Below are 14,750 nucleotides of genomic sequence, written 5' to 3' on the forward strand. Positions count from 1 at the left end.
TAATCAGGGTCACGGGGATCTGCTGGAGCGTATCCCAGCACACATTGGGTGAAAGGCAGGGGTACACCCTGGACAGGTGTCCAGTCCATCACAGGGCCACATATAGACAGACAACCACACACACTCACACTCACTTCTATGGGCAATAACGAATGACCAATCAACCTAATGTACATGTTTTTGGACTGTGGGAGGAAACCGGAGTACCCGGAGTAAACCCACGCAGGCACGGGGAGAACGTGCAAACTCCACACAGAAAGGCCCTGCCTGTTCGAACCCAGGACCTTCTTGCTGTGAGGCAACAGTGCTGACCACTAAGTCACCGTGCTGCCCCTTGATTCTAGCTTGATCTTAATTGGAAGAAACTACTTTTCACCAGGGTACTAATCTGCTCATCAAAAAACAACGTATGGTCAAAGACAACACCAAGGTTTCGTACATGGTCGTGTATATTTGATGACATTGTCAAAGCTGCTTGACAATGCCAGAAGACACGGCTCTGACCAAAAACTATTATTTCAGTTTGATCATTATTTAACTGTAAAAAATTCAGGTCCATCCAGCATTTAATGTCCTGAAGACATGCAGACAGATTAGACATTGAACAATTATTGTTTTTAACAGGAAAATCAAGTTGAGTGTCGTCGGCATAATAATGATAAGATAAATTAGTAGAAGCATATATAAGGAGAAAAGGAGAGGACCCAGAATAGAACCCTGTGGAACAGCGTAGGAAATTTGAGCCCGAGATGAGAAACAGTTCCCCAAATTCACAGAAAAAGATCTGTCTTTAAGCTAGGGAGCAAGCCAATTCAGCACAGATCCCTGAAAACCAGCTACTTGATCAAGTCTTCGAAGAAGGATGTCATGATCGATCGTATCAAAACTTCTGCTTCTTCTTTGGGCTTTTCCCTTCAGGGGTGGCCACAGCGAATCATCTCTCTCCACCTATCCATATCTTCAGCATCCTCAACACTTGGATCAATTTTTATGAAATGCTGCACTTAAATCAAGCATGATTAAAATACAGCAAGAGCCAGAGTCAAGGGAAAGTAAAATATCATTAGTAACCTTCAACAGGGCAGATTCAGTACTATGAAATTCTCTAAACCCAGACTGAAATGTCTCAAAAATATTAAAGTTACTCAAGTAAGAACAAATCTGAGAACAATTTCATTGTTATTCAGAAATATTCATTTCAACTGTTAAATATGAAATATTACAGGTTTTTGTGCTCTAGCAGATGAGGGCAGAAGTTCACTAACACACAGCTGGTTAAAGCTCCAGGCCTCAAACACTGCGGTCAGTTTCTTTCCTCAGCCGCTGAAACACTTCTGGCATGTTAGACTTTCAGTCCAGCAGTTAAAGCCAGACAGCAGCCAGGTCACTTCATTTAATCTTTCTCTCAGATGGAAATACCTGAGTGAGATCTCTGGCCAAATATTTAATACAGTGATCAAAATAAATACATAAATAACACACTATTAATATCGAGCTGTTTTGGATGAATACACTCTGCTGTTCAAATACGCTCATTTACAAACATTATACCATGTATGTATGTGTTTTATTTATTTATTTACTTTTAAGCTTACAGTACTGCTAAATGGCGCTTTTACAATAAATAATTATAGAATTTTCTAGCACTATAGTTCTCTGTCGCGGCCATTTATTAAATCTTTGTGTAATTCTTCTTGTTGGCCACCAGAGGGCAGCAATAAACATTGTCCTGGTGAAAGCGGCGACGCTGAACCCTGATGAAACGCAGTGTGTGTAGTTCTCCTTGTTGGCCACCAGGTGGAAGTAATAACAATCAAAAATTTAATCTTAATATTTGCTAAATTCTATATTCATGAATCTAAATTTACTAATAACAAAACACTCTTTAAAATATTTGCATACTGTTTAAAAAAAATAACAAGGCTTTAAAAATACTATGGCTCAGTGAGTGTTACGACATAGGTTTTTTACTGTTCTTTATTTATTTATTTATTTATTTATTGTTTTGTGCTCCATTGTTGTTGTTGCCTGTTTGTTCCCTTATATGTTATTGTTGTTAAGCTGTTCTGTATTTGTTTTAGTGTTTGATTCAATAAATAAAAACAAAAAAAACAATGATGAAAGGCGGTGTATGTAGTTCTCTTTGTCGGCCATCAGATGGCAGTAATAATGCGTGGTTCAGTTAAAAGCAGGGACGCTGAACACTGATGAAGGGCGGTGTGTGTAGTTCTCCATATTGGCCACCAGATGGCGCGCGTGTGTCCGCGCTAAGACTGAGTGGGGCGGAGAAAGGCGAGTGACTGAAACGGTCTAAAGTTTCTCGGGTTTTTCTCCTCACTCGCTTTTCTCTCCATCAGTGCCACTTCATCTCCCAGTAAAATGATCCATTTGCTTTATCTGGCTCTGTTGTGTGCAGGAGGCACGGAGACGCGGCGCGTGAACAACAACACGGTAATAAAGACTTCCATTATTTTACTCTCATTACACTCTCTAGGTGTTCATATAAACCTCCTCATTTAGCACAACAATGATTTATTTAAAAAAAAAAGAAAAAAGATGTAGACATCTGTGAAGAGTTTAGCATCAGCGCTGTAAAAATCTTAGCTTAATAATAATAATAATCATCATCATCATCATCGTCATCGTCAGAAGAGGCAGCAGCAAAGATTTTAGTAGGTTTTTTGTAATATTAGTCGTTTTATTCCGTATTTCAGCAGAGGTTCTGATCCAGTAGACCAGGTGTTTCTTTCCTAGGGGGTGTTTATGGAGAGATGGGGGCAGCAGACATCTGACCGATAGTTTTGGGTGAAATTCTGGAGCTCAGTGGTTGTGAAACAGCAGAAAGTGAAGGTTTTCGAGTCTCAGACTGTAGATGAAATGGTTCTAGTTTTATTTCACACTCGTTGGTGATCATTCAGTCTCTGAGTGTTTTTTAGCGAGGTGCTGAGTCTTAAATGCTTTGTTTTTAAAAAAAATGAGCCACTTCCTGGTTGCTGGTCTGGAAAAATGCTGTTTTAAATAAAATTTTCTCTTTTAATAAAAACATTCTGGTGTTGTGTTTTACAGTGGCGGCCCACGGAGGCAGCGTCACATGACCTCCTTGCTCTCTCCCCCACTGGACTGCTCAGTGCTAGCTCAGCGCTAACACATGGTAGCAGCGCACCGGGTGAGTCGGCGGTCACGTCCCAGGATGGTCAGCACAAGAGATCGCCCCGCGGCTCAAAAGACGGGAGATCGAAGCCGAGGGCAGAGCATCATGAGCACCAACACCCGCGGCCCCTCGATCCGGACAGTTATTTCACCACACCGAGGGTTTTTAATGGCTCTCTGCTGGTGCACAACCCGCTGTACCCGGTGACCGGCGAGTCGTACGGAGCGTACGGCGTGATGCTGTTAGCGCTGGTGGTGTTCGCGGTGGGCGTGGTCGCTAACCTGGCCGTCACCTGTGCCGTGTGGCACAACCACTATCTGCAGAACGCTCGTAACTGCGTCCTGGCCAGTCTGGCGCTCTGGGACCTGGGCGTGATCTTCTTCTGCCTGCCAGTCGTCATCTTCCACGAGCTCACCAAGAGACGACTGATGGGGGACGTGTCCTGCCGCCTCGTGCCCTTTATAGAGGTCCGATTTATTTACATCAGTACAGGCAGCAAGTCAGACAGTTAACGACTCAAACGAAGCCCTCATTGCAATTCACATGCAAATTCACTTCCTGCTTAATTAGTCTGAGAGAAAGTGTGTGTGTGTGTGTGTGTGTGTAATTGAGGTCAGGAGTGTGTTAAATGGAGAAGTAGGTCAGTTGGTCTGAAGCAGGAGTGTGTGTTTATTTTGGAGGTTTTGTTCAGCACACTGTGAAAACGTGATGTGATTTTAAACACTTCCCACTCCCTCTCTTGCTCCTCATCACAACAGAGGGAAAGAAAATAAAAAAGTTTGCAAACTATTTACAGGTTTTATAACTTAGACTAGAGAGAGAAACGAGTCAACTCACTGTTTCCAAATGTAGACAGTGGGTGGGGTTGTGGTATGCACAGAGTGGGCGGGGCTGTTGTATACACAGAGTGGGCGGGGCTGTTGTATACACAGAGTGGATGGGGCTCATTTAGCTTCTTCTTTGAACAGATTCAAACTGTGTGTGTGTCTGTGTTTCAGGTGACGTCTCTGGGAGTGAGCACCTTCAGTCTCTGTGCTCTAAGTGTTGATCGCTTCCAGACATTAACAAGCTCCTCCTCCTCCTCCTCTAAGACCCCTGAGTCGTTCGGCTCCATCGTGTCGAAGCTGTCGGTGATCTGGGTGGGCTCGCTGCTCCTCGCCATCCCCGAACTCATGATCTGGCATTTGGAGACGGAGCTGTCTCATGTCTCGCGTCTCCCTGTTGACTCGTGTGTTCGTCTGCCTCCTTCATCTCCACATGTCTCAGAATCTGTCTATTCTCTCATCATGACATACCACGAGTCGCGCATGTGGTGGATCTTCGGCTGCTTTTTCTGCCTGCCTTTGCTCTTCTCCTTCTCGTGCCATCTTCTGACGAGCCAGATTTCTGACGGTAACATCTCCTCCTCTTCCTGTGCCGCATCCTTGTCTTCCTCCTCGTCCAAGAAGCTGGTCACCATGCTGGCGATCGTTTACGGGCTGTTCTGCCTCCCCGAACACGCCTGGAACATCGGCCTCACCTACGCTGGGGTTCAGGTGGATGGGACTACACTGGCACTGCTGGCTCTGATCGGTCAGTTCCTGATGTTCGTCAGGGCCTCGGCCACGCCCATTTTGATCCTCAGCTTGTGTCGATCGTTGGGGCAGAGCTTTGTGGACTGCTGCTGTTGCTGCTGTGAAGAATGTCTGCCCAACAAACCTTCATCACCATCACTGGTGTCGTCTGTGTCTTCGTCATCATCGTCACCAGTTTTGGAGAAAGAGAAGAAGTCGCAGGTCGACTTTGAGAAAAAAGTGAAAGAGAATTTAGCGGAGATGGCTATAGGAACTCCATGCTGAGACATCTCAGTCCTGATCTCTGCACTGGAACAAATACAGCAGATCAGATTGACTTCATTCACACTCTTATAATCTCTTCTCTTGACTGTGCCCACTTTATCAGTGGAATAGTGAACTGGACCGTGTATATAGTCCAGCATAAGGACAGATATAAACAAGGACACAGTGCTGAATGGAGCCACAGCTACAATTATTCGGTCTAACCACTGTAACACTAATGAGCTATTAAATGCCTATTATTATGTGCTATTATGTGTCTTTGTTCTGTAAGCTGTATTCAAACTAAATACAAACTTATTCTGTGACTTTAGGGTCTTGAGGAATTAAAACATGCTGGACATTTTGTTCAAATCCAAATGACTGATCATGATTTTCTTCTTAATTCTACATGCTGTAAGGTAACATTTAAAATAGTTCTCTGAGGGTTTCTGTAAAATCTAAAGTTTCTTTGCCTTTAAAAGTGTTCTATCCTGTGGTGGAACCCTCTACAGGGACAACTGAAGATCACAAAATGGCTCTAAGAGTAGGAGATGTTCACAGAGTGTCTAAAGAACTTTCGAGTAAAATATAACAATAAGCTTTGAGCTGAGGGAGAACACACTGATGAATACTGCTCAACACTGACACTGATAAACACTGCTCAACACTGACACTGATAAACACTGCTCAACACTGACACTGATAAACACTGCTCAACACTGATAAACACTGACACTGATAAACACTGACACTGATAAACACTGCTCAACACTGACACCGATAAACACTGACACCGATAAACACTGACACTGATAAACACTGACACTGATAAACACTGCTCAACACTGACACTGATAAACACTGACACCGATAAACACTGACACCGATAAACACTGCTCAACACTGACACTGATAAACACTGACACTGATAAACACTGCTCAACACTGACACTGATAAACACTGACACTGATAAACACTGCTCAACACTGACACTGATAAACACTGACACTGATAAACACTGACACCGATAAACACTGCTCAACACTGACACTGATAAACACTGCTCAACACTGACACTGATAAACACTGACACTGATAAACACTGCTCAACACTGACACTGATAAACACTGACACCGATAAACACTGCTCAACACTGACACTGATAAACACTGACACCGATAAACACTGCTCAACACTGACACTGATAAACACTGACACCGATAAACACTGCTCAACACTGACACTGATAAACACTGACACCGATAAACACTGACACTGATAAACACTGCTCAACACTGACACCGATAAACACTGACACCGATAAACACTGACACTGATAAACACTGCTCAACACTGACACTGATAAACACTGACACTGATAAACACTGCTCAACACTGACACTGAAACACTGACACCGATAAACACTGCTCAACACTGACACTGATAAACACTGCTCAACACTGACACTGATAAACACTGCTCAACACTGACACTGATAAACACTGACACTGATAAACACTGCTCAACACTGACACTGATAAACACTGCTCAACACTGACACTGATAAACACTGCTCAACACTGACACTGATAAACACTGACACTGATAAACACTGCTCAACACTGACACTGATAAACACTGACACTGATAAACACTGACACTGATAAACACTGCTCAACACTGATAAACACTGCTCAACACTGACACTGATAAACACTGATAAACACTGATAAACACTGACACTGATAAACACTGATAAACACTGATAAACACTGACACTGATAAACACTGATAAACACTGATAAACACTGACACTGATAAACACTGACACTGATAAACACTGACACCGATAAACACTGCTCAACACTGACACTGATAAACACTGCTCAACACTGACACTGATAAACACTGATAAACACTGCTCAACACTGACACTGATAAACACTGACACTGATAAACACTGATAAACACTGACACTGATAAACACTGATAAACACTGCTCAACACTGACACTGATAAACACTGACACTGATAAACACTGATAAACACTGATAAACACTGACACTGATAAACACTGATAAACACTGACACTGATAAACACCGACACTGATAAACACTGATAAACACTGATAAACACTGATAAACACTGACACTGATAAACACTGATAAACACTGATAAACACTGCTCAACACTGACACTGATAAACACTGATAAACACTGACACTGATAAACACTGATAAACACTGACACTGATAAACACTGATAAACACTGCTCAACACTGACACTGATAAACACTGACACTGATAAACACTGCTCAACACTGACACTGATAAACACTGCTCAACACTGACACTGATAAACACTGACACTGATAAACACTGCTCAACACTGACACTGATAAACACTGATAAACACTGATAAACACTGACACTGATAAACACTGATAAACACTGATAAACACTGCTCAACACTGACACTGATAAACACTGATAAACACTGATAAACACTGATAAACACTGACACTGATAAACACTGACACTGATAAACACTGATAAACACTGCTCAACACTGACACTGATAAACACTGATAAACACTGATAAACACTGACACTGATAAACACTGATAAACACTGACACTGATAAACACTGATAAACACTGATAAACACTGACACTGATAAACACTGACACCGATAAACACTGCTCAACACTGACACTGATAAACACTGCTCAACACTGACACTGATAAACACTGACACTGATAAACACTGCTCAACACTGACACTGATAAACACTGATAAACACTGCTCAACACTGACACTGATAAACACTGATAAACACTGATAAACACTGCTCAACACTGACACTGATAAACACTGATAAACACTGATAAACACTGCTCAACACTGACACTGATAAACACTGATAAACACTGATAAACACTGACACTGATAAACACTGATAAACACTGATAAACACTGACACTGATAAACACTGATAAACACTGACACTGATAAACACTGACACTGATAAACACTGACACCGATAAACACTGCTCAACACTGACACTGATAAACACTGCTCAACACTGACACTGATAAACACTGCTCAACACTGACACTGATAAACACTGCTCAACACTGACACTGATAAACACTGACACTGATAAACACTGCTCAACACTGACACTGATAAACACTGACACTGATAAACACTGACACTGATAAACACTGCTCAACACTGACACTGATAAACACTGCTCAACACTGACACTGATAAACACTGATAAACACTGCTCAACACTGACACTGATAAACACTGATAAACACTGATAAACACTGATAAACACTGACACTGATAAACACTGATAAACACTGATAAACACTGACACTGATAAACACTGATAAACACTGATAAACACTGACACTGATAAACACTGATAAACACTGATAAACACTGACACTGATAAACACTGATAAACACTGACACTGATAAACACTGATAAACACTGATAAACACTGACACTGATAAACACTGATAAACACTGACACTGATAAACACTGACACTGATAAACACTGACACTGATAAACACTGATAAACACTGACTGATAAACACTGATAAACACTGAAACACTGACACTGATAAACACTGCTCAACACTGACACTGATAAACACTGACACTGATAAACACCGATAAACACTGACATTGATAAACACTGATAAACACTGACACTGATAAACACTGATAAACACTGATAAACACTGACACTGATAAACACTGATAAACACTGACACTGATAAACACTGATAAACACTGCTCAACACTGACACTGATAAACACTGATAAACACTGACACTGATAAACACTGATAAACACTGACACTGATAAACACTGATAAACACTGACACTGATAAACACTGATAAACACTGATAAACACTGACACTGATAAACACTGATAAACACTGATAAACACTGATAAACACTGATAAACACTGATAAACACTGACACTGATAAACACTGATAAACACTGATAAACACTGACACTGATAAACACTGATAAACACTGATAAACACTGACACTGATAAACACTGATAAACACTGACACTGATAAACACTGATAAACACTGACACTGATAAACACTGATAAACACTGATAAACACTGCTCAACACTGACACTGATAAACACTGACACTGATAAACACTGCTCAACACTGACACTGATAAACACTGACACTGATAAACACTGCTCAACACTGACACTGATAAACACTGATAAACACTGCTCAACACTGACACTGATAAACACTGATAAACACTGCTCAACACTGACACTGATAAACACTGATAAACACTGATAAACACTGATAAACACTGCTCAACACTGACACTGATAAACACTGATAAACACTGACACTGATAAACACTGATAAACACTGATAAACACTGACACTGATAAACACTGATAAACACTGATAAACACTGACACTGATAAACACTGCTCAACACTGACACTGATAAACACTGCTCAACACTGACACTGATAAACACTGATAAACACTGCTCAACACTGACACTGATAAACACTGATAAACACTGACACTGATAAACACTGATAAACACTGATAAACACTGACACTGATAAACACTGATAAACACTGACACTGATAAACACTGATAAACACTGATAAACACTGACACTGATAAACACTGATAAACACTGACACTGATAAACACTGATAAACACTGACACTGATAAACACTGACACTGATAAACACTGATAAACACTGACACTGATAAACACTGATAAACACTGATAAACACTGACACTGATAAACACTGATAAACACTGATAAACACTGACACTGATAAACACTGACACTGATAAACACTGATAAACACTGATAAACACTGACACTGATAAACACTGATAAACACTGATAAACACTGATAAACACTGACACTGATAAACACTGATAAACACTGACACTGATAAACACTGATAAACACTGATAAACACTGACACTGATAAACACTGATAAACACTGATAAACACTGACACTGATAAACACTGATAAACACTGACACTGATAAACACTGATAAACACTGATAAACACTGATAAACACTGACACTGATAAACACTGATAAACACTGACACTGATAAACACTGACACTGATAAACACTGATAAACACTGACACTGATAAACACTGATAAACACTGACACTGATAAACACTGATAAACACTGATAAACACTGACACTGATAAACACTGACACTGATAAACACTGATAAACACTGATAAACACTGACACTGATAAACACTGATAAACACTGATAAACACTGATAAACACTGACACTGATAAACACTGACACTGATAAACACTGATAAACACTGATAAACACTGACACTGATAAACACTGATAAACACTGATAAACACTGATAAACACTGACACTGATAAACACTGATAAACACTGATAAACACTGATAAACACTGACACTGATAAACACTGATAAACACTGATAAACACTGATAAACACTGACACTGATAAACACTGATAAACACTGATAAACACTGATAAACACTGACACTGATAAACACTGATAAACACTGATAAACACTGATAAACACTGACACTGATAAACACTGATAAACTGATAAACACTGATAAACACTGACACTGATAAACACTGACACTGATAAACACTGATAAACACTGACACTGATAAACACTGAGGTTTATTGTATATTACACAAAACTTTAATATAGAGAGTATAGAAAATATGATATATTGCCATCACCCAGCCTTCAGAGCACTAATATTCAACACGTTAAACTGAGTGTGTGTGTGTGTGTGTGTGTGTGTGTTAAATCTAAACTGTAGCTCAGCAGTGAATCTTGAAGTTGTATTTTTATTTTTTAAACTGAATAAAAGCAGAAAGTTCTTTTGTTTGTGATTTTGGAAATATTCAAAAACTCAGCATGATCTTCACAGAGCACAGAAATATCATTCACAAGGCTAACTTTCTCACAGCCCCAAAACTCCCACTCATCACACACACACACACACACACACACGGGGTAAATCTGTAAGAACCGTATTGTTCTGTTGGCCCCCGCAGAGGTCCTCTGGGTCACTAAGCAACCAACACACACGCACCACCCTTCGCTTTTGACAGTGTGGTTGCTAAGCAACCATTAGACATCGTCGTGGCCTCTGGACACGGCCTTTAGCGCGTCACTGAGAGCAAGACTTTTCTAATGTCCTTTATTATTATTTGTGAAATACGGGTTTATGGAACAGTGTCAGATTTTTACTCTTTCTCTTTTTAACATGTGATAAAAATTCTCCTAGGAGTCTCAGGATTTAGATGTGAATGGAGTTATGTTTCCAATACAGCATTATAAATAACACATTCATCAGAATGTTGAGTGCAGGACATTAACACACACACACACAGCTCGTTTTAAATATTTCACATTTCTGTTACAGTCTGCTACATAAAAACACCTACACAAAAGCAGATTCTCACTCAGACTGGAATCTGCAACACCATCACACACACACACACACACACACGTTGAAAGGGCTTATGCATTAATTTATTCTTATAAAGTCTGGAGCTGAAACAAACAAGTAATACAGTTAAAGAGCTGTGTGTGTGTGTATGTGTGTGTGTGTGTGTGTGTGTGTGTGTTAACCTCCCTTTGTGTAGACTGACACTTGTCTCCTCAGGGAACAGGAGGGAAGTGCTCACTGTGGGCTTTTTATATTTTCATAATTGTGCATGTGTGTGTGTGTGTGTGTGTGTGTGTGTTTCCATGATAACAATTCTGTGTTCTTGATTGCTTTGGTATGAATCAGTGTCAATGCAGTGTCCAGATCCCTGCATGATCAGATCCGGATGAGAAACTACAGATCACAACACACACACACACACAGTGTCACTACTCAGTAGGGTCGAAGGTCATGGGAAAAATTGTTCTGAGCTGGTCTGAGGTCAGATTCTGACTTTTTGTAAAGATCTAATGATCTACCTTTCACTGATCTGATATCTTTGTGTGTGTGTGTGTGTGTGTGTTTGTGTGTGTGTGAGACCTGACTCTCAGAGAACACACATCACTTCTTGGACTGCTGCAGAGAATCGTCTCCATTCTGCCTTTAATCACACTCAGTCTCTTCAAAATAGCTTTTAGTTCATCTTAGTTCCATTTCGAGTAAAACAGGAGGACAGGACTGACCACAGGAACAAAAGCACAGGACTGACCACAGGAACAAAAGCACAGGACTGACCACAGGAACAAAAGCACAGGACTGACCACAGGAACAAGAGCACAGGACTGACCACAGGAACAAGAGCACAGGACTGACCCTAACCTAATTAGGCAGCAGAAGAGACATCACTTACACACACACATACACACACACACACACATACACACACACACACACACACACTTTCTGAGAGAGTAAAACTAACAGTGATGTGGGGTTCTTTTCAGGGACGTCCAGCAGCTCCTGCATGTTTGGTCAAGCGAGAGCCAAGATCAGACATTTCAGACAAAGAGTACTTCTACACACACACACACACACACACAAAACCAACAGAATTCTGAGGAGTTCTTTCTTCAGTACAAAGCAACCTGAATGAATACAGAGACAAAACCCCCTGATGGAGGAGAACCATGTCGAGCCACGAGAACCGAGAACATCACCCTCAGCCCCTCATTACAACTGTACTTTATAACCTCCCTCACTGCTCACAATCTCCTCAGTGTTAACTCTTTCCTCACCACACACACACACACACACACACTCATTTGTTTTTAACTATTTGTGTACCACTTGTGACCTAAAAGCAACTTACTCTGATTATTAGTTTTTACTTTGTGTTTAATTCTTCAGATTGTTTTATTTTCTATTAATGAATAAATTTGTTGTTTGTTTTCTACAGGAAGAAATTTGCTGGGTGCTGTGTTTAATTCACACTGAACCTGTGTGTGTGTGTGTGTGTGTGTGTGAGAGAGAGAGAGAGAGAGAGAGAGAGAGAGAGAGAGCTTAATCTCAGTACTTTGCTGACCTCTGGTGGTGATATAGAAATCCGGCAACACAAAGAGTTCAAATTCTATTGACCCTTTTAGTGCACGATGACGTCACAGCGCTAGGGTTCACTGGAGGCGGCCAGTACAAACCAGTCCAGAGTCCAGCTACACGAGGAACACAAATGTCATCTTGGTGTGTTGTGGTGTGACAGAATGCACGGAGTACAGGCTCCAATTAGAAGTTTTATCACATACCTGCTGCTACTGCTGGACAAAAACCTCACCCAGCCATGCAGGTGCAGCTGGCCACCAAGATCTCACTGTTTCCACTGACCCCAGCCTGGTACATAGCTGTGTTCTGGCCTTGGCGCTGGCTGGACTTCAGATATCACTACACTAAACTCATCAGATAAATCTCTGTAGTTTAAGTCCTGCACATGTCCATTCAGTGAGACACTGAGTGAGCGTGTACGGGTCAGCCAGTCTGGCTCCGTCCATTAAAGGTAAAATTTTCAAATAACATTCTCAGACCTGGACAGTGAGTGACCTAACAGAATCAGATAAATTGGGATTTTGACCAGTCATTGTTTAAAAAAAATTAACAGAACTTGATAACTACCTCTTATAAAGCGGTCAGGGAAATCTTTCTGCCTCCACCTAAGCTCCGCCCACAGAAAAACGTCACAATGTTGACTAACAGAAAAAGGGTGTATTTATCTGTGAATATATATGAATATTCAAATCTGGACACTCCCCCTGGTCCTGATTATAAACATCATATCATTAACAATAACATCAAATAATATATTCTTAGAGCCTCCTAAAGTGTCTTCCTGTGTCTGTATTCTTTCTGCAGGGGAATCTGTCAGGTTCTACACAGAACCTGTTTACTCTACACAGAACCTTTACACAGAACCTTTACACAGAACTTGTTTACTCTACACAGAACCTTTACACAGAACCTGTTTACTCTACACAGAACCTTTACACAGAACCTCTGTACTCTACACAGAACCTTTACACAGAACCTCTGTACTCTACACAGAACCTGTTTACTCTACACAGAACCTTTACACAGAACTTGTTTACTCTACACAGAACCTTTACACAGAACCTCTGTACTCTACACAGAACCTTTACACAGAACTTGTTTACTCTACACAGAACCTTTACACAGAACTTGTTTACTCTACACAGAACCTTTACACAGAACCTGTTTACTCTACACAGAACCTTTACACAGAACCTCTGTACTCTACACAGAACCTTTACACAGAACCTCTGTACTCTACACAGAACCTGTTTACTCTACACAGAACCTTTACACAGAACTTGTTTACTCTACACAGAACCTGTTTACTCTACACAGAACCTTTACACAGAACTTGTTTACTCTACACAGAACCTTTACATAGAACCTGTTTACTCTACACAGAACCTTTACACAGAACCTCTGTACTCTACACAGAACCTTTACACAGAACCTCTGTACTCTACACAGAACCTGTTTACTCTACACAGAACCTTTACACAGAACTTGTTTACTCTACACAGAACCTCTGTACTCTACACAGAACCTTTACACAGAACTTGTTTACTCTACACAGAACCTCTGTACTCTACACAGAACCTTTACACAGAACCTGTTTACTCTACACAGAACCTCTGTACTCTACACAGAACCTTTACACAGAACTTGTTTACTCTACACAGAACCTTTACA

General features: G+C 40.8%; 1 protein-coding gene across 1 annotated transcript; it reads left to right on the forward strand.

Moving 5' to 3' along the window:
- The first annotated feature begins 2,293 nt into the window (after positions 1-2,293).
- Positions 2,294-5,340, forward strand: gpr37l1a (G protein-coupled receptor 37 like 1a). Its single transcript, XM_058374011.1, has 3 exons — positions 2,294-2,451; positions 3,067-3,618; positions 4,150-5,340. Exons 1-3 carry the CDS (start codon positions 2,380-2,382, stop codon positions 4,987-4,989), a joined length of 1,464 nt encoding a protein of 487 aa, XP_058229994.1. The 5' UTR covers positions 2,294-2,379; the 3' UTR covers positions 4,990-5,340.
- Positions 5,341-14,750: the final 9,410 nt, after the last annotated feature.

Source organism: Hemibagrus wyckioides, linkage group LG21, assembly GCF_019097595.1.
Source record: "Hemibagrus wyckioides isolate EC202008001 linkage group LG21, SWU_Hwy_1.0, whole genome shotgun sequence".
NCBI classification, from domain to species: Eukaryota; Metazoa; Chordata; class Actinopteri; order Siluriformes; family Bagridae; genus Hemibagrus; species Hemibagrus wyckioides.

Bases quoted from the DNA above. Each gene is read 5' to 3' on its own strand.
- gpr37l1a (XM_058374011.1), top strand. From the start codon at position 2,380: ATGATCCATTTGCTTTATCTGGCTCTGTTGTGTGCAGGAGGCACGGAG. The intron at 2,452-3,066 runs GTAATAAAGACT...TGTGTTTTACAG, and splicing joins GGCGCGTGAACAACAACACG to TGGCGGCCCACGGAGGCAGC. The intron at 3,619-4,149 runs GTCCGATTTATT...TCTGTGTTTCAG, and splicing joins GCCTCGTGCCCTTTATAGAG to GTGACGTCTCTGGGAGTGAG.